General features: G+C 45.5%; 1 protein-coding gene and 1 long non-coding RNA gene across 3 annotated transcripts in view; one reads left to right on the forward strand and one right to left on the reverse strand.

Annotated features, from left to right (window-relative positions):
- The window catches only part of LOC140720135 (zinc-binding protein A33-like), a 58184-nt gene extending 58043 nt beyond the window's left edge, over positions 1 to 141 (forward strand). The window contains exon 7 of the mRNA XM_073035021.1: positions 135 to 141. Coding sequence (XP_072891122.1) covers positions 135 to 141 — 7 coding nt within the window. The remainder of the gene's footprint in view (positions 1 to 134) is intronic.
- Positions 1 to 27606, reverse strand: part of LOC140720173 (uncharacterized) — a 914213-nt gene that overhangs the window by 790504 nt on the left and 96103 nt on the right. The gene's annotated exons all lie outside the window — the stretch shown is intronic.

The raw sequence follows: 27606 nt of genomic DNA on the forward strand, positions 1-27606 counted from the left end.
CTTTTGCTAAACAGTAACAGTGAACAATTTTAAATTGAATTAAACACCTATTGGCATATATCAAAGAAGAATTGACCATCTTCATTAACAAAGGTCATATTAAGTTCTCTCTCCCAATGTTGTTTAATTTTTAGTGATTAAGGGGATCTGTATTTTTGCATTTATTTATTTTTATTTTCATTTATTTTGTGATGGTCGATTGATGACTTTTGAAGAGTTAATTAGCAAATATTCTCTCTCTCATACACACTTACTGCAATATATTCAGGTTAGATATTTTTTACAAAAATAATTATCTAAGTTTCCATATATACAAGAATCTGATTTGTTGGATACTATTTTGAATATGAATCCTTTAGTAAGAGGTTCCATTGGTAGAATTTATAATTTATTTTAATTACATTAATACAAAAAGATAACCTCTCACCTAAGGTTTATACATGATAGAAATATTCATTGTTTCAGACGTGATAGAGGGGGAGGGATGAAAGGGGGAGGAGTGGCATTACTAGTCAGGGAAAATATCACAGCTGTGCGTAGACAAGACAGACTGGAGGGCTTGTCTACAGAGGTCATATGGATGGAGCTGAGGAAGGGGAAAGGTGTGACCACACTAATAGGGGTGTATTATAGACCGCCCAATAGTCAGAGAGAATTGGAGGAGCAAATCTGTATAAAGATAGCAGACCGATGTAAGAAACAGGAAGTTGTAATAGTAGGGGATTTTACCTTTCCTCATATTGACTGGGACTCCCAAACTGTAAAAAGGCTAGATGGCTTGGAGTTTGTGAAATGTTTTCAGGAAAGTTTTCTAAATCAATATATAGAGGTACCTACGAGAGAGGATGCAATACTTGATCTCCTATTAGGAAACCAGACAGTCAGGTGACAGAAGTGTGTGTAGGCGAACATTTTGGGTCCAGTGACCATAATGTCATCAGTTTCAAGTTAATTATGGATAAGGATAGGTCTGGTCCTCGAGTTGAGGTTCTAAATAGCAGAAGGGCTAATTTTGTGGAAATGAAAAAGGATCTAGGAAGAGTGGATTGGGATAAGTTTTTTTTTCCTAACAAGGATGTGTTCAGTAAGTGGAAGGCCTCCAAATGTGACATTTTGAGGGTTCAGAGTTTGCATTTTCCTGCCAGGATTAAAGACAAAGTTAACAGGCATAGGGAACCTTGGTTTTCAACGGATATTGGCGATCTGCTTAAGAAAAAGAGCAGGTAGAGGCAACAAAGAGCAAATGAGTTACTTAAAGAGTATAGAAAACGTAAGAAAATACTAAAGAAGGAAATCAGGAAGAAAAAACAGCTGGCTTTGGCAGATAATGTGAAGGAAAACCTGAAGGGTTCCTACAAGTGTATTAAGAGTAAAAGGATAGTAAGGGACAAAATTGGTCCTCTAGAAGATCAGAGTGGTCGTCTATGTGTGGAGCCTCAGGAGATGGGGGAGATCTTAAACAGTTTTTTTGCATCGGTATTTACTCAGGAAACTGGCATAGTGTATATGGAAGGAAGGGAAACAAGCAGTAGTGTCATGGAACATTTGTAGATTAAAGAGGAGGAGGTGCATGCTGCCTTACAGCGCATAAAGGTAGATAAATCCCCAGGGCCTGACTTGAAATTTCTTCGGACCTTGAGAGAGTCTAGAGTAGAAATTGAAGGGGCCCTGACAGAAATATTTAAAATGTCCTCAGCCGCGGGTGCAGTGCCGGAGGATTGGAGGGTAGCTCTTGTTATTCCGTTGTTTAAAAAAGGCTCCAATAGTAAACCAGGTAATTACAGGCCAGTGAGCCTGACATCAGTAGCAGGTAAATTATTGTAAGATGTTCAGAGAGATCAGATTTACAAGTATTTGGACAGCCGAGGGCTGATTAAGGATAGTCAGTATGGCTTTGTGCATGGTAGATCGTGTTTAATGAATGTTGTAGAGTTTTCCGAGGAGGTTACCAGCAAAGTAGGTGAAGTAAAGGCTGTGGATGTTGTCCACATGAACTTTAATAAGGCCTTTGACAAGGTCCCACATGGGAAGTTAGTTCAGAAAGTTCAGACATGAGGTATCCATGAAGAGGTTGGAGAGATTGAAAGAGTGCAGAGATTTACTCGGATGTTGCCAGGTCTTCAGGTGTTGAGTTACAGGGAAAGATTGAACAGGTTAGGACTTTATTCCTTGAAGCGTAGAAGAATGAGGGGAGATTTGATAGAAGTTTACAAAATTATGGGGGATATAGACAGTAAATGTGAGTAGGCTCTTTCCATTTAGATTAGGAACGATAAATACGAGAGCACATGGTTTTAGGGTGAAAGGGGAAAGGTTTAGGGGGAACATGAGGAGGAACTTCTTCACTCAGAGAGTGGTGGGATTGTGGAACGAGCTGCCATCTGACATGGTAAATGCGGGCTCACTCTTACGTTTTAAGAATAAATTGGATCGATACATGGATGAGAGAGGTGTGGAGGGTTACGGACTGGGTGCAGGTCAATAGGACGAGCGGAATAAAGTTTCCGCACAGACTAGAAGCGCCAAATGGCCTGTTTTCTGTGCTGTAGTGTTCTATGGTTCTATGGAGTGAAATAAATACGAGATGAGAATTATCGATCGATTAATTTTAACTCGTTCACCGTATCCGTCAACCGAACAGAAACACTGGGGATTCAGCAGCAGTTGCGGGCGACGGGTCCTGAGCTCCCCCGGGTCCTAAAGTCCACCCGTAAAGACACAGGTTAAATGGGACAAGGGGGGCGGTGCTGACCGGAAAAGACAGTGAAGATTGTTCATTAAGTTCATCTGCCATTTCTTTGTCCCCCATTACTGCCAGGACTTAAGAACTTTTTTAAAGCTATTATTAATGCTTTTTGAGTTAGTGATTTAGATGCATATCATATTCTTACTGAGTTAAGTATTGTATGTAATTAGTTTTTGCTACAACAAGTGTATGGGACATTGGAAAAAAGGTTGAATTTCCCCATGGGGATGAATAAAGTATCTATCTATCTATCTATCTATCTATCTATCTATCTATCTATCTATCTATCTATCTATCTATTTTCCAGTAGTCCAGCATCAACTCTCATCCCTCTTTCACTCTTCATGTAACTGAAAACTAAACTTTTAGAATCCTGATTTATATTATTGGCCAGTTTGCCCTCATATTTCGTCTTGACCATTCTTATGGCATTTTTCGTTGCCTTTTGTTGGATTTTAAGAGCATCCCAATAATCCAACATCCCACTCACCTTTGCTACTTATATGCCATTTCCTTAGGTTTAACACAATTATTACATGCATTTTCCAGCTCAAACTGTGAATTAATTCAAAGTCAGTCCCATAATTTAATAGTTTTTATCTGGAAACTATCTACCCTCGCAAAGATTGTACTGAAGACTGCATTTGATTTTTCTTCAGCCTTGTACACATCACATTGAAATAGTATGTGCTTCGACAGTTTCATAATGACAAAATGTACACGACACAGAATGAATTTTTCCAATTAGATACAAGGCATAATTAAGCATAGTGTGGACATTACTATGTCATGTCAATACCATGACTTCCCTTGTTTTAAGCCCTTCTTCTATAAACCCAACAGGTTTATGTATTCTGTAAAGGTGTCTGTCCTTACGTCCATTATCCTACGTCTTGTCATAAGCCCCTAATTCTTAACACTACCAACCCTTTAGCTTCTAATTTGCTAAGTGGAAGGTCTATATGCACAGCTTAACATTTAACAGCTTTTGTTGCTAAACAGTCAACCCCATCATGTCCCTCAACAGTGTAATGTGCAGGGCCCATAATGTGCAGACATATAAATCAAACTTTATATATGAAATACCGTTTGACAAGTTTCCAACAATCAATCTGACCTACTGACAGAATGACCTGTTTAAGACTCATCAAAACCGAAATGTATTCTGAACAAATTATAAGGACCAATTTCCTCCACCCACTGTAAGCCCAAACTGTTGGGAAAGAATTCTGCTTCCTATGCTGATAAATGGCTATAAGTCATTTCTTTATCATTACCTGCAATTCAGGCACACAAAAACAGCCACACCAACATCCCCAGTAAACTTATCTTTTGATTCATCTGTAAAAATGGTTACTGTATGATAATAACTTTCATTAATATACTGATGAACCAACAGACTCTCAGGCAGAACCGAATCAGATCGTGTAACATAAAATCAACTGAAGTCATTGGAAAAAACAAGGTGGGGTTACAGAGAAAGTTACAGTGGGACATATTGTATCATCAAATACACCCATATTCCCAGCGTGGTAAGAACCCAGCCACCCAAAACAAAAAAACACTCTTCTTGTGATGTCCCCAACCATCCTCCAGCACACCTTTAACAGGATGATCATTTCCTTGCCCCCGCAAATTAATCCAGTATGTTAACATGAACTTGAACCTCTGTTACTTTGAGGGCAATTGTCCCATTGCAATCAGTTTATCCAAAACAGGAGACGACATTACTGCATCAGAACACAATCTTAAAGTCTGTAATTGTATCACATACAAACATTTTTAATTTGAAGATGAAGCTGATCCATTAGCCACACAGACATAATCAAGAACAGATAAAATTAAACAAATATAATTGGTCAACAAAAATTTTCATGTGCACCCAAGAATACCCACACAGATGTTTGAGGAGATTTAAAGCTCCTTTACATTTATCAATTATTTTACTGATAGGTGCTTCCACGTCAGCTTATTATCCATCCACATACTGAGAAATCTTACCACTGACACTTCCTCAAGAAATTAATGACATAATTTTAAATCAAGTGCAAGTTTATTAATGCTGTTTGTAAACCACGTAATGTGTTTTAACGACTGAAAGCTTAAAATCCTCATCAATCTGCCCACTGTTTGACCTATTAATTGTAAATTGCAATTAATACCTCTAATCTATAAAGCTACATCATCTGTATATTGTGATTTACCCAGGGTATCCCATTTTCCCATCTCAGAGAAAATATGATTAATCATAATATTAAATAATGAAGGGCTACAAATACTGCCTTGCGGGATCCCATTCTCTATCTCATAGAAACACAAACATAACATGCCGACCGGTATTTGGACAGTCCATCCAAAAAAAACTCAGAAAAATTATACAATGTCCCCCTCACTCCTAATTTAATCAAAAGTCCTTTCTTCCATATCATTTCCCTTTTCAGTATCAAGAAATACTGATATTACAACATCTTTATTTAATTGTGCTTTCCGAATATCATCTTCCAAACCTCAAACTGAATCTAATCTCATTTCACCCTTCCAAAATCCACTCTAATAAAACACTTTATCACCACTCTTTCCAAAATATAACTCAAGCGCTTAATTACCTTACATTCCATAAGTTTACATAAATGAGACATTCACAATATAGGCCCTTAACTAGAAGGATCAAATGGGGATCTGCCAGGTTTTAGAATTGGCACTACTATTTCCATTTTCCATGAGGAAAGTAGATGCACAATTCAAACATTTAATATTTTCACAAAAGCGAATTAGAAACAATTACAATTTCAAATATCACTCTTTCCTGGGAACACCTGACCTACATTATTAATAGACCTCTTAAATTCATACAAAGAAATCTCTCCATCAGTGATACTATCATTGCTACAGCTGACTTCCAGCACATCAGGGTATTCACTGAAAAACATATCCCTACATTGTTTAACTTCTTCACTTAAATTATCCTGATTATGAATCTCAGCAAATGACCCAGCCAGTAACACAACCTTCCCTGTTTCAGTAACAATAATTTTGCCCTCATTAATCAACACTGGAATATTATGATCCCCACAAAACCGCCATTTTCTAAATCATATCCCAAACAATTCCAAGTTTGATATCCCTTCCAATATTATCTCCATATAACCTCCAGTAAATCACCTCCTTCCTCACCACGGCCTTTGCCCTTTTATTGTTAATAATGTAACTCGGAGACTGATGCACCACCACATAAAAACTCACATTTCTCCCAATTTGCTTCCTGTCCCGTTATAAATCCAAATCCAAACTCATAAAGACCGGAAGGCTGACTGACGTTCGCATAAACTAATCACCCTCCGAGTTCCATTTTGAGCGATAGGCACTGCAGCCAATGACAGCAGCGGTCCGTTTTGAGCGACAGGCACTGCAGCCAATGACAGCAGCGGTCATTGTTCAGTCTGAGTTACGATAGGCTGGAGGAAATCGGCCCATGAGCAGCCGCTCCTCTTCCGCTCCATCGCCATGGCGGAGATCAGCGAGTTGCTTCTGTCGTTGTCGCCGTCCTCGGCGCCCATAAGGACGGGTATGATTCCCCTTCGCGCCTCGGTGGGTCTGTTTCGGTGACGTCTGTGGTGGCTGACGAAACATGCTTCGACAGGGAGCGAGCGAGGTACAATGACTACAACTCCCAGAAGGCCCCACTGATGACATTGTGGTGTTGTTTAGGGGTACGGTATGAAAGCAAAATGGAGGAAAATGTAATGCATTACGTTTCCGGTACTGTGTCGTGCCTTCAATAAAAATATAAATTAAAAGAGAGATTCCAGCGAGAAATAGATAGAACATAGAACAATACAGCACAGTACAGCCCCTTCGGCCCACAAAGTTGTGCCGACCCTTAAACTCTGCCTCCCTAAGCTTAAATTCCTCCATATATCTGTCTAGTAGACTCTATAACTTCACTAGTGTATCTACCTCCACCACTGACTCGGGCAGTGCATTCCACGCACCAACCACTCTCTGAGTATAAAATCTTCCTCTAATATCCCCCTTGAACTTCCCTCCCCTTACCTTAAAGCCATGTCCTCTTGTATTGAGCGGTGGTGCCCTGGGGAAGAGGCGCTGGCTGTCCACTCTATCTGTTACCCTTAATATCAACTATATCTCTTATCATTTCTCCTCTCATCCTCCTTCTCTCCAGAGAGTAAAGCCTTAGCTCCCTTAATCTCTGATCATAATCCATACTCTCTAAACCAGGCAGCATTCTGGTAAATCTCCTCTGTACCCATTCCAATGCTTCCACATACTTCTTATGGTGAGGTGACCAGAACTGGACAGAGTACTCCAAGTGTGGCCCAACCAGAGTTTTATAGAGCTGCATCATTACATCGCGACTCTTAAACTCTATACCTCGACTTATGAAAGCTAACACCCCATAAGCTTTCTTAAATACTCTGTCTACCTGTGAGGCAACTTTCAGGGATCTGTGGACATGTAGCCCCAGATCCCTCTGCTCCTCCACACTTCCAAGTATCCTGCCATTTACTTTGTACTCTGCCTTGGAGTTTGTCCTTCCAAAGTGTACCACCTCACCCTTCTCCAGGTTGAACTCTATCTGCCACTTTTCAGCCCACTCCTGCATCCTCTCTCCACTCCTGCATCCACTCTCTGCAATCTTTGACAATCCTCTGCACTATCCACAACACCACCAACCTTTGTGTCTTCTGCAAACTTGCCAACCCATCCTTCTACCCCCACATCCAGGTCGTTAATAAAAATCACGAAAAGTAGGGGTCCCAGAACTGATCCTTGTGGGACACCACTAGTCACAACCCTCCAATCCAAATGTACTCCCTCCACCACAACTCTCTGCTTTCAGCTGCAAGCCAATTTTGAATCCACCTGGTCAAATATCCCTGGATCCCATGCCTTCTGACTTTCTGAATAAGCCTACCGTGTGGAACCTTATCAAATGCATTACTAAAATCCATGTAGATCACATCCACTGCATTACCCTCATCTCTATGCCTGGTCACCTCTTAAAGGAGGCTTGTTAGACATGATTTGCCCTTCAGAAAGCCATGCTGACTGTCACTGATCAGACCATGATTATCTAAATGCCAATAGATCTTATCTTTGTGAATCTTTTCCAACAGCTTTCCCACCACAGATAAAAGGCTCAATGGTCTATAATTATCCGGACGAACCCTACTACCCTTTTTGAACAAGGGGACAACATTCGCCTCCCTCCAATCCTCCGGGACCATTCCCGTGGAGAATGAGGACATAATGATCCTAGCCAGAGGCTGAGCAGTCTATTTCCTCGCCTTGGATGCAGAACTGGGAAGTTGCAGATGGAGTTCAACACAGATGAAGAGATTCATTTCTGCAGGTCAAATCTGAACACAGAATATAATATTAGTTGTAAGACTCTTGGCAGTGTGGAGGGTCAGAGAGATCTTGGGGTCCATGTCCATACGACATTCAAAGCTGCTGTGCAGGTTGGCAGTGTTGTCAGGAAGGCGTCTGGTGTGATGGCCTTCATCAACCGTGGGATTGAGTTCAAGAGCTGTGAGGTGATGTTGAAGCTATATTTCTCCTAACCTGTACGTAAGTAATTGTAATAAGATGATGAGAGGCTTTGACCATGTGGATAACCAGAAGCATTTTCCCAGGCTTGAAGTGACTAACACGAGGGGACGTAGTTTTAAGCTGCTTGGAAGTCGGTACTGAGGGAATGTCAGGGGTAAGTTTCTTACACAGAGTGTCGTGGGGGCATGGAATGCACTGCCTGCAGCGATGGTGGAGGTGGATACAATAGGATATTTTAAGAGATTCTTAGATAGGTTCATGGAGCTTAGAAACATAGAGGGATATACGATCAGGAAATCCTAGGCAGTCTCTAGAGTAGGTTACATGGTCGGTACAACATTGTGGGCTGAAGAGCCTGTAATGTGCTGTAGATTTCTGTGTTCTGTGACAAAGACAGGCAGTGGGATTAGTTTAAATGTACAGGAGGACAGCGTGGAATGGATGGGCCGAAGGGCCTGTGTTAGTGCCGTAAGGGAAGGGTTCTGTCCCAAACATCGACTCTATTCCCCTCAACAGATGCTGCCTGACTTGACATCGTTCTTGAAAAGTTGCATCCAGTTCCGCTTCGCATTCTGTACAAAGGATGTTTTGTGCTGGAAGAGTGCAGAGGAAATTCATCATGATTGAGGGGGCTTGTGTTCATAAGTCCATAAGGCATAGGAACAGAATGAGGCCATTCAGCCCATTGAGTCAGCCACCTTTCCATCATGGCTGATCCCAGATCGCACTCAATTCCAGATATCTGACCTCCTGCCATATCCTTTGATGCCCTGACCGATCAGGAAACGGTCAACTTCCGCCTTGAATATACCCACACACTCGGCCTCCACCGCAGTCTGTGGCAGAGCATTCCACAGATCCAATACACCTTGGCTAATAAAAAAATAACCTGCTTACCTCTGTTTGAAAAGGTGGCCCCTGGACTTTGTGGCTGTGCCCCACCACAGGAAATACCTTCTCCACATCCACCTTATCCAGTCCTTTCAACATTCGGTACGTTTCAATGAGATGCCCCCACATTCTTCTGAGTTCCAGTGAGCACAGGGTCAAAGCTGCCAACTGCTCCTCATATTTTAACCCCTTCATTCCCGAAATCATCTCCCTGAAGCCCCTCTGGATTCTCTCCAATGACAACACATCCTGTCTGAGATATGGGGCCCAACACTGTTGACAATACTCCAAGTGTGGCCTGACTCGTGTCTTATAAAGCTTCAGCATTATCTCGTTGCTGTTATATACATGGGGTGATATTGGACTGTGTTGATCTACAAGGCAGCGGGGCCCCGGGGATCGGGGGGAGACTTGGGCAGCGGGGCCCCGGGGACCGGGGGGAGACTCGGGCAGCCGGGCCCCGGGGATCGGGGGGAGACTCGGGCAGCCGGGCCCCGGGGATCGGGGGGAGACTCGGGCAGCCGGGCCCCGGGGATCGGGGGGATACTCGGGCAGCCGGGCCCCGGGGATCGGGGGGATACTCGGGCAGCCGGGCCCCGGGGATCGGGGGGAGACTCGGGCAGTCGGGCCCCGGGGATCGGGGGGAGACTCGGTCAGCGCGGACCCGGGGATCGGGGGGAGACTCGGGCAGCGCGGCTGCGGGGATCGGGGGGAGACTCGGTCAGCGCGGACCCGGGGATCGGGGGGAGACTCGGGCAGCGCGGCTGCGGGGATCGGGGGGAGACTCGGGCGGCGCGGCCCCGGGGATCGGGGGGAGACTCGGGCGGCGCGGCTGCGGGGATCGGGGGGAGACCCGGGCGGCGCGGCCACGGGGATCGGGGGGAGACTCGGGCGGCGCGGCCCCGGTGATCGGGGGGGGGACTCGGGGGAGACTCGGCCTCAGGCGCGGTCGGGTGGTGTCGTGGTTTTTCGTGCTTTTCTAATGACCAGGAGACGCAGAAAATTCTTCAAGAAGGGTTAAACTTTAATATGCAAATCAAAGTTGAGACAGTCATTGAGCTAGTCGCTGACTGCCTCCCGATTTTCGGAACCAGCCGCTTTTTAAAGCAAACCCGGTTTAGCTGCATTAACATATCCAAGCGGTGCATATCACAGTTACTATTATTTTTGCCTATTGACTTATTCGTTCTAGTCGACTATATAGTTTTAATTACACAGCAGACAACTTGTCTCCTACATAGCTTTAGTTACACAGCCGACATGTTCAAAGCAAAATATCCCTACATATTGTCTCTACATTGCTTTAGTTACACAGCCGACAAGTTCAAAGCAAAATATCCCTACATATTGTCTCTACATTGCTTTAGTTACACAGCCGACAAGTTCAAAGCAAAATATCCCTACATATTGTCTCTACATTGCTTTAGTTACACAGTCGACAAGTTCAAAGCAAAATATCCCTGAGCTACTTTTCATTAACACGTATTGTCTCTACATTCAATTGGATACCTGATTAGCATATATTAACACATCATTGTCTTTTAGCATTTCACACAGTTTTGGTTACACAGCAACTTCACAGCTGGCGCGCTCCCAGCCACCTCTCCCTAGCATATACCAACACACCATAGTTTTTAGCATTAAGTTTATTACTCCATTATATTTTATACTCCAATATAACCCCCCTTTGAGACCCCTCCGGGTCTCACACTCACACGGAGAGAAGACTAAGAGTCTGCGCACAAAATACTCAATGAGCTCAAGCACTTATTCCCAAATTCCGGGTTAAACTAAAATTTCCTGCGCCGAGACCTCAAAGTATTCTCTCCCTGTTACCCTGGGCCGTTGAGCCAAAAACCTGTCCCTTTGTACCTGAGACAGGGAAAAAGACTCAAAAGCCCTTACAATCTACTCCCACACTGTCGTTCTGCTCTTGTTCATCCTGCAGGTGTTGTAGGCTGTAACGATACATTTTCGGTGTTTCTGTCTCCACTACGCTAGCTTCGGCAATCGTCACGAGCATCGGAAACTGTTTGGTTGCAGCACGCACTACAAGAGATTTGAGACAAGGAAGAAAACAGCACAGCACAAGCACACAGCTCAGCAATACAATACTGACAGTTATTGCCATTTTAGTCAGCCATGCTCCCCATCCTCCGAGTCTACTTTCTAACCAATCAAAGAACTGATGTCCAAATCCTGCATTCTGTTTGACCTCCGTCCGCAGATTCTTTAACTTATTCATTGCTCTGGTGAAAGACCGTTCTGGGCTAGTATTGTTCGGTATGAAAGTGCAGCATTGGTCTCCAAACATTACACACACACCCCCTTTTTCTGCCAAAAGCCAATCCAGTACCTGTCTGTTTTGCCACGCCACCCTGCTAGTTGCATCCAGCTGTTGCCCTAAGGCCTCCAGTGCATCATCGGTGTAGTTGATGAATCTCTGCTGATTATAGTATATATAGTTTATCCATTCAACATTTTTGCTTACCCCTATCACAGGTATGATAGCTTCCCAGCCTGCAGCAATCTCATTTCGTGCCTTGAATTCATTAGGTATGCCTCTTGGCTGCCCTATACTGTCAATCCGGATTGTCGGATCCGGGTCATATTTTCTCTTCTGCCGTAGCAGAGTCCGCTGCTCGGGGAAGTTAGCATTGGACTGTACTTCAGGGGACATTATAACTTCCTGAAGCAGCATGACACGCGTACATGTTCCTGCCCACCCGAGGGGGAGAGTAGATCTCAGACCTCCTTCCTGCCCACACAGCCACCAAGTGTCTGCTAAAGGGATAGTCTGAGACTCCATTGCACCCTCAGGAGGAGGGGAACCTGTCAAGTGTCTTAAACCTGGGGTTACATCCCATGTCTGAGTGCAGTTGCCTCGGAAACGGCCAACTGGGTGAGTGCCCACCCGCATGAAACATTCTTAATGCAGATGGTCCTGCATTATAAGCTGTTGCAGTGTAGGTGTCTGGCTTCTTTTGTTTATAGCCCAGGGTCTGCTATAATTACAATGATAGGCAATCTTGTTTTGGTCAAACTGCGAGGACGCCTGATATAGCATACACCAATATGGGCACATTGGTGCATTGTTCATACAGTTTTGATAACAGGAATCTGTTTGAACACAAACCCTCATGAAACAAGCCCTACCCGGACCTGGACACTGTCGTTCGCATTGTTCCCTGTGCTCTCTCCGCCACCGCGTGCAAGTGGAGGAGTTATAAGGCATGGGAACGACATGTTGCGTGGGGCTTGCCCTGGAGCACAGGTAACAATTCTGTCTCTTCATCATTGCTGCTGTGTAAGCTGCCCATTGATACCACTGATTAGTATGTGTCTTTACCCATGGCGAGGAGGTAAGTGTCGTGCTCCTCTTACCTCTCTTCTGCAGGCTACCAGTCCCATTCCATATCTGCCCCGCTAATGGAACCCAAGTCTGCACTGCTAGAGTATGTGGGCGCTGTGTCCCCGGGGGCACAACTGGTCGTTCCCCGCTCATCCCCATTATCTGGAGAAGTCCTTTTATCCACCACCACATCCTGATAGTCTTGAGGCTCATCCTCAGAATCAAAAAATTCCCTTACCAATTGATCAAACTCCTGGGGGGCAGTGTCAGCTTCTTGGTCCTCCTGTCTGTCTCCTGCTAACTGCTCTTCCGCATCACTTACCTCGGACACTTCACCTGATTGCCCTTGCAGGACTGCCCTCGTGCAATGGTTCAGATGGTACCAGGTGGAGCGTCCTTCTACCTGAACTGCGGTGGGTGATGCCTTAGTCACCGTAAAGGGTCCCTCCCTTCTTGGCTCGTTCCACTTTCTCCGAAAAACTCGCAGGTAAACCTGGTCTCCTGGTTTAATCCGTCTTTCCCCTTGTACGGTCTCCGGCTCTTTCTGTTTTTCCTGGGCATAAATAGACCTATGTATCATAGTTAGCTGCTGCATGTATTGTTTCAATTCTATTTCCAATTGTTCCAAGCTAGGTCCCTTATACGGCCCTCTCCACTGGGGCACTGGCATGAGCCTCCCAGTGAGCATCTCATGCGGTGTCAGGCATGTTATTCGATTAGTTTGCATGCGGTAACTCATCAATGCTAACGGTAAAGCATCGACCCAATTAAGTTTAGTATCTGCACAAATTTTGTTTAATTTGGCTTTCAAGGTTCCATTAATTCTCTCTACCATGCCCTGCGACTGAGGGTGGTACACACGTCCAAACCTCTGCTTTATCCTCAGCGCCTGTAGTACCAGTTTGACCACTTTCTGGATAAAAGCTGAACCGTTGTCCGAACTAACTTCCGTACTTCATTTGTCAGAAATTTTACCACTGTCTTTGCCCCTTGATCTCTTGAAGGTACCGCTTCCACCCATCTGCTAAATCTATCAATTACTACCAGCATGTATCTTTTCCCTCTCACTGGCTTTATCATGTCTACGTAATCGATCACTAAATGTTTAAATGGTCCTTCAGCTACGGGAATGTGGCCTATTGGGGTTGTAATTCCCTTCCGAACATTATTTTGTACGCATACCTCGCACTGTGACAAGACAAAGTCCACTGAAGCCTGTAAATAAGGTGACCAAAAACTATCCTTCTTTATTTCCCTTATCACTTCCCCCTTTGCACAATGGTCCATCCCATGCGCTTCTGAAAGCAGAATCGTCAGTAGAAGGGTGGGCGCTACCAACAAACCGTCTTCCGTGCTCCACAAGCCTTCCGGGTTCTGCTTGGCCCCCCTTTTTCTTCACATTGTCTGTTCTGCCAAAGTTGCCTTACCTTGTATTTCAATTAGGTCCTCTACGTCAGGTTCTGGAGTTAGGCTTACCTGGGGGGCAATGACGGCTGACGTACATCCAGACGCTTTTCTAGCTGCCTCGTCTGCAGCTTGATTTCCCTTTGTTATTGCATCGTTTCCCTTTTTATGTGCCTGGCATTTTACTATAGCCAATGCTTTAGGTTTCATTATGGCTTTTATCAAGTCTAGAATTTGCTGACAATGTTGTATGGGATCTCCGCTACTTTTTTTAAAACCTCTCTGCTTCCACACTGCCCCGAACAAATGGCATACTCCGTGAGCATATGCTGAATCAGTATAGATGTCTACTTTCTCACCTTCCATCATTTCACACGCAGCTGTCAGGGCTTTGAATTCTGCTAGTTGGGCGCAACACGGTTGGGGACAGGACTCCATCCTAATAATCTTATAGCTCGACTGATCCTGCTGCACCACTGAGAACCCTGCGTGATTTCCATCATAATCCCTATAACAGGAGCCATCTACGAACAGAACCTTTGTATCTATATCCTCCAGTGGTTCTGACCGTAAATCTGCTCTCAATTTGGCAAATGCCATCGTCTTCCCTACACAATCATGGGGTTCTCCTTCATAGTCTAAAGGGACAAAATCGGCTATATTACTGGTAGTGCATCTCTGTATAGTTATGTCAGGAAATGTCAATAGCATCTGATACGCTGCTATCCTGGCTGGCGTCAGCACAAATTTCCCTCTTTCCAGCAGTTCTGCTACTTTGTGGTGTGTGTACAGAGTTACAGGATAGCCCAGGGTTACCGATGATGCCTTTTCATATGCATAGTACAGCGCCGCCAATCCCTGATAACAGGGTGGGTACACCTGAGCCACTTCATCTAGTCTCGTACTGTAGTATGCTATCGGCTGCTTTGCTTTTCCTGTGCCTGTCTCTTGTGTTAGAACCGCTGTAACATAACCCTCCTGTCGATTGGATACATGCAAATAAAAAACCTTCTCGTAGTCAGGCAAAGCTAATGCTGGTGCTGACTGCAATTCCTGCTTAATAGTACTGAAAGCTATCTCCGCCTCTCCATTCCACTGTAAGCCGTTCTTCAAATTTGTATGTCCTGCTTCTTTCATTATCTTTTTTAAAGGTGCCACAATCTCAGCATATTCTCCTATCCAATCTGAGCTGTACCCTGCCATTCCCAAAAATGTCATCATCTGCCCTACAGTCTGGGGTTTTGGGGCCTTAGCTATTGCCTCAATCTGATCTGGTGCTATCGCCTTCACTCCCTTGGATATTACCCTGCCTAAGTACTCCACTTGCTGTGTGCAGAATTGCAGTTTATTTTTGGATACTTTATGTCCTCCGTGCGCTAGCTTCTCTAACAGAGTTATAGTGTCCTGCTTACACTGTTCCTCGCTGTGGGAGCAAATCAACAGGTCATCCACATATTGTAATAATGTACTTTCCAATGGCATGCCCTCTAGGTCTGCCTTCAATACCTGATTAAAAATGTGTGATGAATGTTTAAATCCTTGCGGCATTCTGGTATAGGTATACTGAGCACCTCTGTAGGTAAATGCAAACAAATACTGACATTGCTCAGCCAGAGGAATGCTGAAGAAAGCCGAACACAAATCGATCACTGAAAAGTAACTTGCTTCTGGTGGAACATTAGTCAAAAGCGTGTGTGGGTTGGGGGCTACCGCTGGCCAGTCCTCTACCACATCGTTTACCGCTCGCAAATCATGCACCAATCTCCACTTAGATTTATCTGCTTTTAAGACCGGCAACAACGGGGTATTGCATGGACTGTTTGTTCTTTTAAGCACTCCTATTTCAAGCAACCCCTGCACTGTCGACGCTATTCCCTATTCTGCTTCTGGTCTTAGTGGGTATTGTGGTCTCCTGGGTGGAATTGCTCCCCTTTTCAGCCTTATTTCCACCGGACTAGCTGTTTTTATTTTCCCTACGTCCGTGTCATGCTGTGACCACAGAATAGACGGCAACTCATCTAACCTTTTATCTTTCTGATGGCCTCTTTCCTTTCCCAGCACGGGCATGTGTGGGTGGGGAGTTATTTCGACCTCTCTCACTGTCCCTACCATATCTACACTTACCATTATTTTAATACAATTGCTGTCTTCTGATATCCACACCTCTGGCGTGATTTTCCTCCACACTGTTACGGTTTCAGCACTCTTAACTAAAGGTCCTAAGTCTTTAGACTGATATCCCTTATTTATCAACAACGTTACGTGGGGCGCAGCCTCCGGTATCCTGTACCATGTTTCTAAAAAGGTGTTCCACATAACTTGTAAAGCTGCCCCTTGCTTTCCAATTATCACAGCCTCCCCCTTCCAGGTGCTGCTGGGTACATGCCTCTAGGTGCCATTTCTCCTCTAACTCCCTGTTCTGAGTCTCGTCAAAAATCACTGTACAATGTAGCTCAGATTTGGGCATTACAGCCCTGGGTAATATAGCCTGCACGCCCTTTTTCCATTTTTCCCAGGTTTCCTGAATCTGGTCTGCGATGTCTCCTAACCAAAAGACATTAGCCTTCTTGTCTTCTCGCACTATCAATTGAGCCCCTGCTCTTTTCACACTCAGCCCATTTCTGGTGCATTCTAATTTTAATTCCAGTTTCAACAAGGCATCTCTGCCTAACAAATTAATCGGAGTTCTTTTAAATACTAGCACCGGCAAAACAATTTCTTTATTTCCCATTCTCAACCGCACTGGAGCCGTGTACTGTGTCAACTGTGTTTTCCCCGAGAACCCTACCGTCTTAATAAACTTTCCTGACATGGGAAGGTGAAGGGCATACCGTGGCTGTACGCAAGTGTACGTGGTTCCAGTATCTATCATCATTGGTGTCAGTTGCCCTTCTAACATAACCTGAACAATGGGTTCCTCACCTGCCTCCCCTTTGCCCATAGCTTCTCTGTCCCCCTCCTTGGGACTTCCAGTCCTGTCTGGGCTGTTTGAATTTAGTCTGTTCCTGATAGGGCATTTGTGGGAATGCTCCCTCAAAGACAATTATTGGCATGGGGTTTTCCAGCCCTTGTCTTACAGTATGATCGGTCCCTCCATATAGCAGTGCTTTGTCCAGTTCGATGGCTGTACTGGCAGCATCTTTTTGTTTTTCCCTTTTTCCTTCTTTTTGAGTTCTTCGAGCTGCATTTGTATTAACTTTCTTTGCACCTCTTCCTGCTGCTCAGTCAACCTTTGTTTGTCTTTCCGGTATTTCTCAACCGCATGGACTACGTGGTCTCTAAATTCTTGCCGGGTCTTTGACGTTAGCCCAACCACTTCCTCCAGTTTGGATTTTACTTGTAGTGGCATTGCATCCAAAATGCTATGTCGGAACAGTGAGGTCATAAATAAGCTATTCTCCACCTCTTGCTCAGTCTCCAGTCTCCACCTTTTCAACTGGTTTTCTACGTAGGCTGCTGGGTTTTCAGTGTCTCCCAGTGGATCCCCTTTTAAGGCATTGGGGTCCACTTTGGGCGGATAAAGCTTTCTGAGGGCCTGCCATACCCTCTGCCTCACTCTGTCAAACCCATCTCCATCAGTTCTCGGGTCGTTCGAGTTTACTATGGCAGCCATTTCCATTAGTTCGTTAAATTTGGAGGTTCCCATCAACCTTATCAACAGTGCCTTCAAATCTCCCATAGCCAATAATCGTCCCGCTGTTTCTCCTTCAAAGGCTCTAATCCATTTCCCTGCTCCTTCATGTAAATTGGGCAGGGTGGTTTTCAGCCCTTCTAGGTCCTGGGATCCCCAAGGGATATACTGCACTTGTCCTGATCCTTTAACTAACAACGGCATCATTCTTCCTCCTCCTTTCCACCTGCCCTGGCTTTCCTCCTCGCCTGACTCCCCATCTGTCTCGGGGTATGTCTTTACTGCCTCCCACACAAATGTCTCCGGGGTTCTGCTCTTCCCTCGGTCTCCCTGTGGAGTCCTTCCTTTCTGTCTTGATTCAATACTTGGTTGGCCCCTAGAATATTTTTCGCATCTCTCCTGGCAATCCCCTTTTAGTAACTTATCTGGCTCTCTCTCTGCTTCCGCAAGTCGCTCCCCTACTGCCTCCTTCTTTCCTTCCAGGCTTCTGCCTCCTACCTCTTCCCCACAAATTCTCACATCCTCTCTCTCTCCACTTAACTCTTGCTCCTCCAAAGAGTCACCTTTCCTAGTCTGTTTATTTCTATGGTATAATCGATACTCCTCATATTCCTTTTCCTCTCTCAAATATTTCATCCGTTCAATCTGTTCTTGCATTTCTCTCTGTACCTGTTCCATCTTTATCCTTTCTGCCTGTATCTCCTGCCATATCGCCGCTTTTTCCTCTCATATTGTTTTTTCTCCTCCTTATTATCCCAAACCTGTACTTCTCCCTGCATGTTTACTGTGCCCGTCAGCAGGGGGCACTGCTTAGGGGTTCCTTCCTCAGTATAGGGAGGGGGTTGTTCTGTTTCTTTCGCATCCGGGTACGGAGCTGAAGCCAGCTTCTCATCGTACCCTTCTTTCTCTTTAACAGGCTGTTTCTCCAGCACCTTAAGTGTCTTCCTCGCTTGTAATCAATATTCTACCTGTCCTCCTCAGCCTTTCTCCCTCCGTTCTGAAAAGTTTTAGCACTTCCATTTCTCGTTCTCTTTTTTGCTCTCTTTTCTTAGATTTACCTTTTGATTTGCACTTTTTAATTAGTCCCTCCATTTCTTCGCACAAACTTGCATCAAATGTTCCTTCCATTGGCCACTTTGTGACCAGGTTTTTGGTTCTTATTTCCCATTTTTCTGAAGTTTTTGTGATCTCATTTTGAAACAATGGGAATTTTTTGCTCAGAATCTCTACTGCTGTTCCTTTACCTGTCATGTTATTCTCTCTTGTTAAGGTATTTCAGAGATTCACAGTTTGTTTACTGGATAATATTATTTACTCTAATTCTACACCTAGTCTAACACCTCGCCCGGGCAGACCCTTATCTCTTAAGGCGGTAACCACGAGGACTTTCTACTCTAATTCTATTCTAACACCTCGCCCGAGCAGACCCTTATCTCTTAAGGCGGTATCCACGAGGACTTCCTACTCTAATTCTATTCTAACACCTCGCCCGAGCAGACCCTTATCTCTTAAGGCGGTATCCACGAGGACTTTCTACCCTAATTCTATTCTAACACCTCGCCCGGGCAGACCCTTATCTCTTAAGGCGGTAACCACGAGGACTTTCTACTCTAATTCTATTCTAACACCTCGCCCGGGCAGACGCTTATCTCTTAAGGCGGTAACCACGAGGACTTTCTACTCTAATTTTATTCTAACACCTCGCCCGGGCAGACCCTTATCTCTTAAGGCGGTAACCACGTGGACTGTCTACTCTAATTCTATTCTACTTTCCCTGCCCGTTCAGCCCTTCGTTCCATACGAAGCGGCACTCACAGGGATTTACCAACACCACGTGGACTTTTTCTTAACGTATTAACTTATTTGTACTTACCCTCACTGCAGTGTTCTTGAGCAATCCTCTGAGCCTCCTCCGTTAACCCCGAATTCTGCCAGATTCTTTGGACCGTAGAGACCCTTCGGCAGTGGTTCCACACTTCTGAGACTCCAAGACCTCCCCAAAGCCAACAGAATTCTTAGTCCAAATTGTCGCAAAAAGCGCTTTCCTTTTGTTTGGGTGCACCCTTAATTCTGTTAACCTTGTGGGGGTCCCTAGAGGACCGGGAAGCGTTCCCAATCTGCCGTTTCCTTTCCGCGGGTCTCTATCCGGTCCTGCCGCGGTCGCCAATTATGTCTTGGTTTTTCGTGCCTTACAAATGACCAGGAGACGCAGAAGATTCTTCAAGAAGGTTTAAACTTTAATTTGCAAATCAAAGCTGAGACAGTCATTGAGCTAGTTGCTGATTGCCCACCGATCCTCGGACACAGCAGCTTTTAAAGCAATCTCCTGTTGCATTTTACACGTGCTGCACGTACACTATGCATAGCAAATAATAAACTCAGAACTGAGCAATGTTCTAATCTACATTTCTTTAGTTCTTTAGCTACCTCTCATTAACACACCATTGCCTTCTACATTTTTAAGATCTCGGTCTCCTACCAAATTGAATACATGCATAGAAAATAATAAACTCAGAACTGAGCAATGTTCTAATCTGCATTTCTTTAGCTCGTTAGTTACCTCTACATTCCTAAGATTTCAGTCTACTAAATTGAGTACATGCATAGCAAATAACTGACTTCATAGTTAAAGTTTATACTTTTATACTCCAATACTCTAACACTCTGGTTTCACTCCCTCTGCAAATCTTTTTAACCCCCCCCCCCCCCCCCGAGCAGCACTAGCAAATCTACCCGCAAGAATGTTAGTCCCCCTCCAGTTCAGGGGCAAACCATCCCGTCGGAACAGGCCCCACCTTCCTGGGAACAAAGCCCAATAGTCCAGAAACATGAAGCCCTCCCTCCTGCACCATCTCCTTAGCCACGTATTTAGCTGCACTCTCCGCACATTTATATTTACAGGGACTTTACTCCTGACGCCGGTCCCGGGACCCGGCCCGTTTACAGACCCGGAGCGGAACCGGAGCAGATTCTCAGCCACTGGTTTCCAAGCCCAGTCCGGAAGAAAGGATAAAGATTCCCCGTGAATTTATTCCCAGTGAAGGTGTGGAGATGGGTCTTGGTCTGCGCGTTGTAAAAGGAAACAGTCCCGGACTCGTAACTGAGATAAACTCCCACCTTCCCGGGGATGGGACCGGCAGCGAGACGGGCCCCGGGGGAGGGGAGACCACGGAACACGTCATAATCCCTATGTAAAACGTCACCAAACCGCCCGATGACCCAGAATCCGGTCTCCGGACTCAGTCTGACCCGTCTCTTTCTCTCCACAGACTCTGCGGCGACTCCCAGCCACCAGAACCGATTCCCCGTCACCTCCACCTCCCAGTAATGTTTCCCCGATGTGAATCCCTCCGATCCCAGCACACAAGGCCAGAATGTGAATCTCTTCCCGGTGTCAGGGAGATTCCTCCGGATCCCGGTCCGTCTCACACTCTTCCGATCCTCAGACACCTCGAGATACTGATTCGCCGTTTCCACATCCAAGGTGACAGAGACTGGGGGGAGAAGCAGAGAATTAGAGAGTCCTCGGGGATCAGGGGGAGACTCGGGCAGCGCGGCCCCGGGGATCGGGGGTGGAGGGAGACTCGGGCAGCGCGGCCGCGTGGATCGGGGGGGGGGGGGGAGACTCGGGCAGCGCGGCCCCGGGGATCGGGGGTGGAGGGAGACTCGGGCAGCGCGGCCACGGGGATCGGGGGGAGACTCGGGCAGCGCGGCACCGGGGATCGGGGGGTGACTCCGGCAGAGCGACCACGGGGATCGGGGGGGGGGGTGGACACTCGGGTAGGGCGGCCCCGGGACCGGGGGAAAGGCCGCTGGGCCTCAGGCGCGGTCTGGTGGCTGACACGAACCTTTGACTCGACAAAAGCGGATGGGCAAATAATGTCTCCCCAAGGGATTTCCGCTGGACAGGGGAAACATCCTCCCTCACTCCTGCCTGTTGACCCCTGAAAGAATCTTGTGTTTCCATGAGATCTCCTTTCATTCTTCGAAACAGGGAACAGAGAACATAGAGCAGCACAGCACAGGAACAGGCCCGTCATACAATGTTCACATTCATTTCTGAGTGTGAAGTGGGGCAGTGTGATGGTTTGAGACAGTAAAGGAGGTGATAATGGGAACCAGTAGGGGAGAGATGAATGGCAGATTGAACCAGGAGGGGGAGGGGTGGAAAGCCTGTGGGTGAACTGTGTGTGTAGACGTAATGAGAAGCTAGAGGGGGCAAAGATGGCAGATGAGGATGACTTTATCCCCTTTCCCACAACCCCATCCCCCGCAGCCCCTCATTAGGACAGGGGATGAATTAAGCAACACAGGTCTTGATGAAGTGTTTCAGTCTGAACCGTCGACTGTTTTCTCTTTTCCATAGAAACTTCCCGGCCTGCTGTTCCCCCAACAATTTGTGTGTGTTACTCCGCTTTAAATATACTCAATTATTTGGCCTCCACAGCTGCCTGTGGCAGATTCACTATCCTGTGGATAAAGGAATTCCTCCTCATCTCTGTCCTAAATGGACATCCCTATAGTCGGAGGCTGTGCCCACCCACCCACATTCTCGACCCACCCACATCCTCCGAACATCAACTTTCTCCCAGCAGGTGTCAGAGAGATCTGGCGAGACCCTTCATCAGGACCTGTGTAGCTTGGGTTACCAGCATCTGCAGATTTTCTCCTGTTTGATTTTTAAAGCAGAAGTTAATAACTGCCACCAGGGTCCCTTTACCCCTGCTATTTCTTAGCTCAACCCAGAAAGATTCTGCACCTTCCGATCCTATGTCACCTCTTTCTAATGATTTAATATCATTTCTTACCAATAAAGCCATGCCCCCCCCCCCCCCCCGCCTACCTGCCTATCCTTCCGATACACCGTGTATCTTTGGACGTTCAGCTCTCAGAGACATGCATCCTTTAGCCACATCTCAGTGATGGCCACAAAATTATACCTGCCAATCTGTAGCTGGACGACAAGATCATCCACCTTATTCCTTATGCTGTGTGTATTTAAGTATAACACCTTAAGTCCAGTGTGTTCCCTTTATGGCATTTGATTAGTTTATAATATTTTCGCTTTAGTAATTCGTTTGTTAGCATTTTTTAGTTAAAGTTAGGATTGTTTCAAGTAAATTCGTTGTCTGTGATATATCGCGGTTGCGATGACGTCACATCCGGTTTCGCAGCGTCTTGTGGGAAAATACCGGTTTGGAGAAACGGGAAGGAGGGCGCTCACATGTGCAGGATCAGCGCAAGAAAAAATTTCTTTCTACGCAGTAGAAACATAGTGAAGCAACGCCGTAAGTTCATGAGATAATCGATATGTTGAATTAAAATGTTAACACTGATTCTGTTAAAAGTAATGACGGTTGATAAGGTTTATGTTTTCGTTAGTTAAAGAGTTGTGGATAGTTTGTGTTGAAGTGTATTTAAAGCAGTCAATGGCGTAGATAAATTCTGACTGTATGCTGCATTTTAATGTAATGTAGTTGTTGTAGTTTACTTTTGCAAGTATTTACGATGTAAATGTGATATCAAGAAGGAAACAAATACTGTACAAATCTTGTATTGTTTTATCAACAGTTTTCACCATACGTTAATGTGGAAGAGTGAACAGTAATCGGTTAATCTTACTGCGATCCTGTTTTCATTGACAACGGTTTACCTCGGTGTTTAGTTCAGAGTTCTCTTACACCTGAGCGGGAACACTACATCCAGTATTTGGTAATTTTTGTTTTGATTGCACTGAAACTCATCCCAGTGGCTGCAAATTTGCCCTATTACCTGCCTGTCTTTCCTGACATCATTACTGCTCACTATCTTAGATTTATTTCTGTTTTCCCCCTCCTCCACTCTGTCATTCCGGTTTACCATCCCTCTGCCAAATTAGTTTAAAGCCTCCCTAACAGCTCTATTAAACATTCCCGCTATGGTTCAGCTGTAACCCGTCCTTTTTGAACAGGTAATACTTCCCCCTGAAGAGATCCCAATAATCCAAGAATCTGAAGCCCTGCCCCCTGCACCAGTCTCTCAGCCACGCATTCATCTGCCTGATCCTACTATACTTGCCCTCGCTAGCACGTGGCACAGGTAGCAATCCTGAGATTACTACCCTGGAGGTCCTGCTTCTCAGCTTCCTTCCTAACTCCCGGAAATCTCTCTTCAGGACCTCCTCCCTTTTCCCCGCTATGTCATTGGTACCGACATGTACCAAGACAGCTGGCTGCTCGCCCTCTCCCTTCAGGATATTCTGGACCCGATCCAAGACATCCCGTACCCTGGCACCTGGGAGGCAGAACACCATGCGGGTATCTCTACCAGGCTCACAGAATTTCCTGTCTGTTCCCCTGACTATGGAATCCCCTATGACTACCGCATTCCTCTTCCCCTCCTTCCCTCCTGCACAACAGCGCCAGGCTCAGTGCCAGAGACCCGGTCACCGTGGCCGTCCCCTGTCAGGTCATCCCCCTCAACAGCATCCGAAACGATATACTTGTTGCTGAGGGGGGCAGCCACAGGGGTGCTCTCCAATATCTGGACATTTCCCTTCCCTCTCCTGACAGTCACCCAGTTTTCTGACCCCTGTAGCCTAGGGATGACTACCTCCCTGTAGCTCCTGTCTATCACCTCTTCATTTTCTCTAATAAGCAGTAGGTCATCAAGCTGCAGCTCCAGATCCTTAACACGGTCTCCGAGGAGCTGAATCTCAGTGTAGCTGGTGCAGATGTGGCTATCAGGAAGGCTGGAGGTCTCCCAGGAATCCCACATCTGACACCCTGAACAAAGCACTAACCCTGCAGACATGCTACCTGATGCTACAGGAATGAAAAAAAGAAAGATAGGTCTACTCACGCACTTACGTCACCAAACACACAAACTTTTTAAACCGTTAGCTGATGTGCCCTGCTGTTCCCCCGTCCGTCCGGGCCGATTTGCCAAGGGGAGAAAAAGAGTCGGTGCCTCGCTCTTGCCTCTTCCCGTTACCGTCTAAGCCCGTTGAATCAAAGCCCGACACTCTGTTGCCACCCACTCCGCTGCCCGCTGTATAGGATGGTCATCTTCTTAAACTCTCTGCGCTGTCCTGCGCTGTCTCGTCGTCCTTGTATGTGAAGTTATTTTTTTTAAAACTGCCTTCCTTCAGAATTTAGGTCCCACGCCGACCTTATTGTCCCAATCTAAAAAAACACTTTCAGTCCTGTATTCATCAGCCTATTCCACACTGTCCACATGATGGGGAGGATGTCATTACACTGCACAGGAGGCTTCAGGAGGATGTTACCGGGACTGGAGGCTTGGGTTAAAAGCAGAGAGTGGATAAGCATGGGCTATTCAGCTGTAGTGTAGGATGTTCAGGTATGACCCCTTATCAAGGTAAATAATTCATTAGGAGCTTAAATAACGTTTCTTTTTCTAAGAAATGAGAGTACAGAACCAGAGGCCTCAGATTGAAAGTGAGACGGGTAATTTTTCTGAGTGGTCTTTTGGGTAACATTCTCAAAGAGAGGGAGGTTGGTAAATGGAATTTGCCCTCAGACGCTGTACAAACAGGTAAAAATAAAATATTTTAAAATAAATTTGGGCAGGTACACAGATGGGAAATGGTTAGAGGGATGGGGGGGGGGGGGCAAACACACACAAATGGGCCTTGCTCAAGAAGACATCTTAGTCTTGCAGATTGATGAAGTGGGCCGTGAGTTCAACATCCGTCAAACCCTCCCAGATCATCCTCCTGAGGAATCTCACCCCGGAGTCTGTCTGTGAAGTGTTGATGTGACGTCACGTCAGCGGGCAGCTCAGTGCCACAGAACAGACAGACTGGGTAAGGACGGCAGATTTCAATCCTAAATGGGAATTTGTGCCTATTTCTGTGGCTCTGATAGTATATCCTCTGTGTGTGTGTGTGTGTGTGTGTGTGTGTGTGTGTGTGTGTGTGTGTGTGTGTGTGTGTGTGTGTGTGTGTGTGTGTGTGTGTGTGTATGTTGATTGTGGTAAATATCCGTGTGGTGTGTATACACATTGAAGGAGAGTGTGCACATTGAAGAATTTGTATGTTACAGTGTGTCATCACATGTCTGGTGTGTGTTGACAATGTGTCACACGTGATTGAGTTGTTTAAATGAATAAATGACTTTCTCTGAAGAGACTGGTTTCCAGGTTACTGAGGGGAATAACAACGTATGTTGCTGAGGCTCTGACTACAATCTGCCAATTCTTCCTGTGTATGTGTGTGAGGGAGCTTTCCCAGGCCGGTTATGCTGTGTGTGCTTCTCCCGAGATGAAATCTTGACCCATGTCAATGCTTGTTGGTGTGTCCGAGCTCATTCTCACAATGCTTCAATGTAGTGGTCTGATCACCATAAGACATAGGAGCAGAATTAGGCCATTTGCCTATCGAGTCTGCTCCGCCATTCAATCATGGCTGATCCTTTTTTCCCTCCTCAGCCCCACTCCCTGGTCTTCTCCCCATAACCTTTGATGCTGTGTCCAATCTACAACCTATCAAGCTCTGCCTTAAATACACACAACAAGTTCCACAAATTCACCAGCCGCTGGCTCAAATTTGTTCACATTTGTTTTAAATAGATGCCCCTCCATCTTAAGGCTATTCCCTCTTGTCCTAAACTCCACCGCCATGGGAAACATCCTTTCCACATCTACTCTGTCTAGGACTTTCAACATTCGAAAGGTTTCAATGAGATTCCCCCTCATCTTTCTAAATTCCAGCGAGTACAGACACAGAGCTATCAAACGTTCCTCGTACGATAACCCTTTCATTCCTGGAATCATCCTTATGAAATGAACCTTCTGCAATGCCAGCACATCTTTTCTTAGATGAGGAGCCCAAAACTGTTCACAATACTCAAGGTGAGGCTTCACCAGTGCCTTATAAAGCCTCAGCATCACATCCCTGCTCTTGGATTGAATACTATCTAAACCCCTTGAATTGAATGCTAACGTTGGATTTAGCTTCCTCACCACTGACTCTACCTACAAGTTAACCTTTAGTGTGTTCTGCTGAATGACTGCTAAGTCCATTTACATCTCAGCTTTTTGGGTTTTCTCCCCATCTGAAAAAAAAATCTGCACATTATTTCTACGACCACAGTGCATGGCCATGCATTTTCCAACATTGTATATCACTTGCCACTTTCCTTCCCATTCTCCTCATTCAAGTCCTTGTGCAGCCTAACTGTTTCCTCAACACTACCGGCCCCTCCACCAATCTTCGTATCATCAGCAAACTTGGAAACAAAGCCATCTATTCGAGGACAAGAGGGTATGAATTCAGGATTGAAGGACGTCCTTTTCGAACTGAGATGTGGAGAAATTACTTTAGTCAGTGTGTGGAAAATCTGTGGAATTTGTTGCCACAAGTGGCTGTGGAGGCCAAGGCATATTTAAGGCAGAGATAGATAGGTTCTTGATTAGCCAGGGCATCAAAGGGTATGGGGTGAAAGCAGGGGTGTGGGGATGACTGAAGAATTGGATCTGCCCATGACTGAAAGGTGGAGCAGACTCGATGGGCTGAATGGCCAACTTCTGCTCCTATATCTTATGGTCTATTCCATCAGCTAAATCTTGATATACAGCATAAAATGAAGGTGTCCTAACGCTGACCCCTGTGGAACCAACCAGAAAATGATCCCTTTACTCTCATTTTCTGTTCCCTACCAATCAGCCAATGTTCTAACCATGCCTGTAACTTTTCTGTAATACCATGGCCTCTTAACCTGGTTACCACCTTCATGTGTGGCACCTTGTCAAAGGCCTTCCGAGATTCCAGCTATACAACATCCACTGCATCCCCTTTATCTATCCTGCTTCTAATCTCCTCAAAAAATCCCAACAGATTTGTCAGTCAGGATATTCCCTTAACAAATCCATGCTGACTTGTCCTATTTTGTCCAGTGTCACCAAGTATTCCATAACCTCATACTTAACAACTGACTCCAATTTCTTCCCAACCACAGAGGTGAGGCTAACTGGTTAATAATTTCCTTTCTTCTGCCTTCCTCCTTA

Source organism: Hemitrygon akajei, unplaced genomic scaffold (genome assembly GCF_048418815.1).
Source record: "Hemitrygon akajei unplaced genomic scaffold, sHemAka1.3 Scf000037, whole genome shotgun sequence".
NCBI lineage: Eukaryota > Metazoa > Chordata > Chondrichthyes > Myliobatiformes > Dasyatidae > Hemitrygon > Hemitrygon akajei.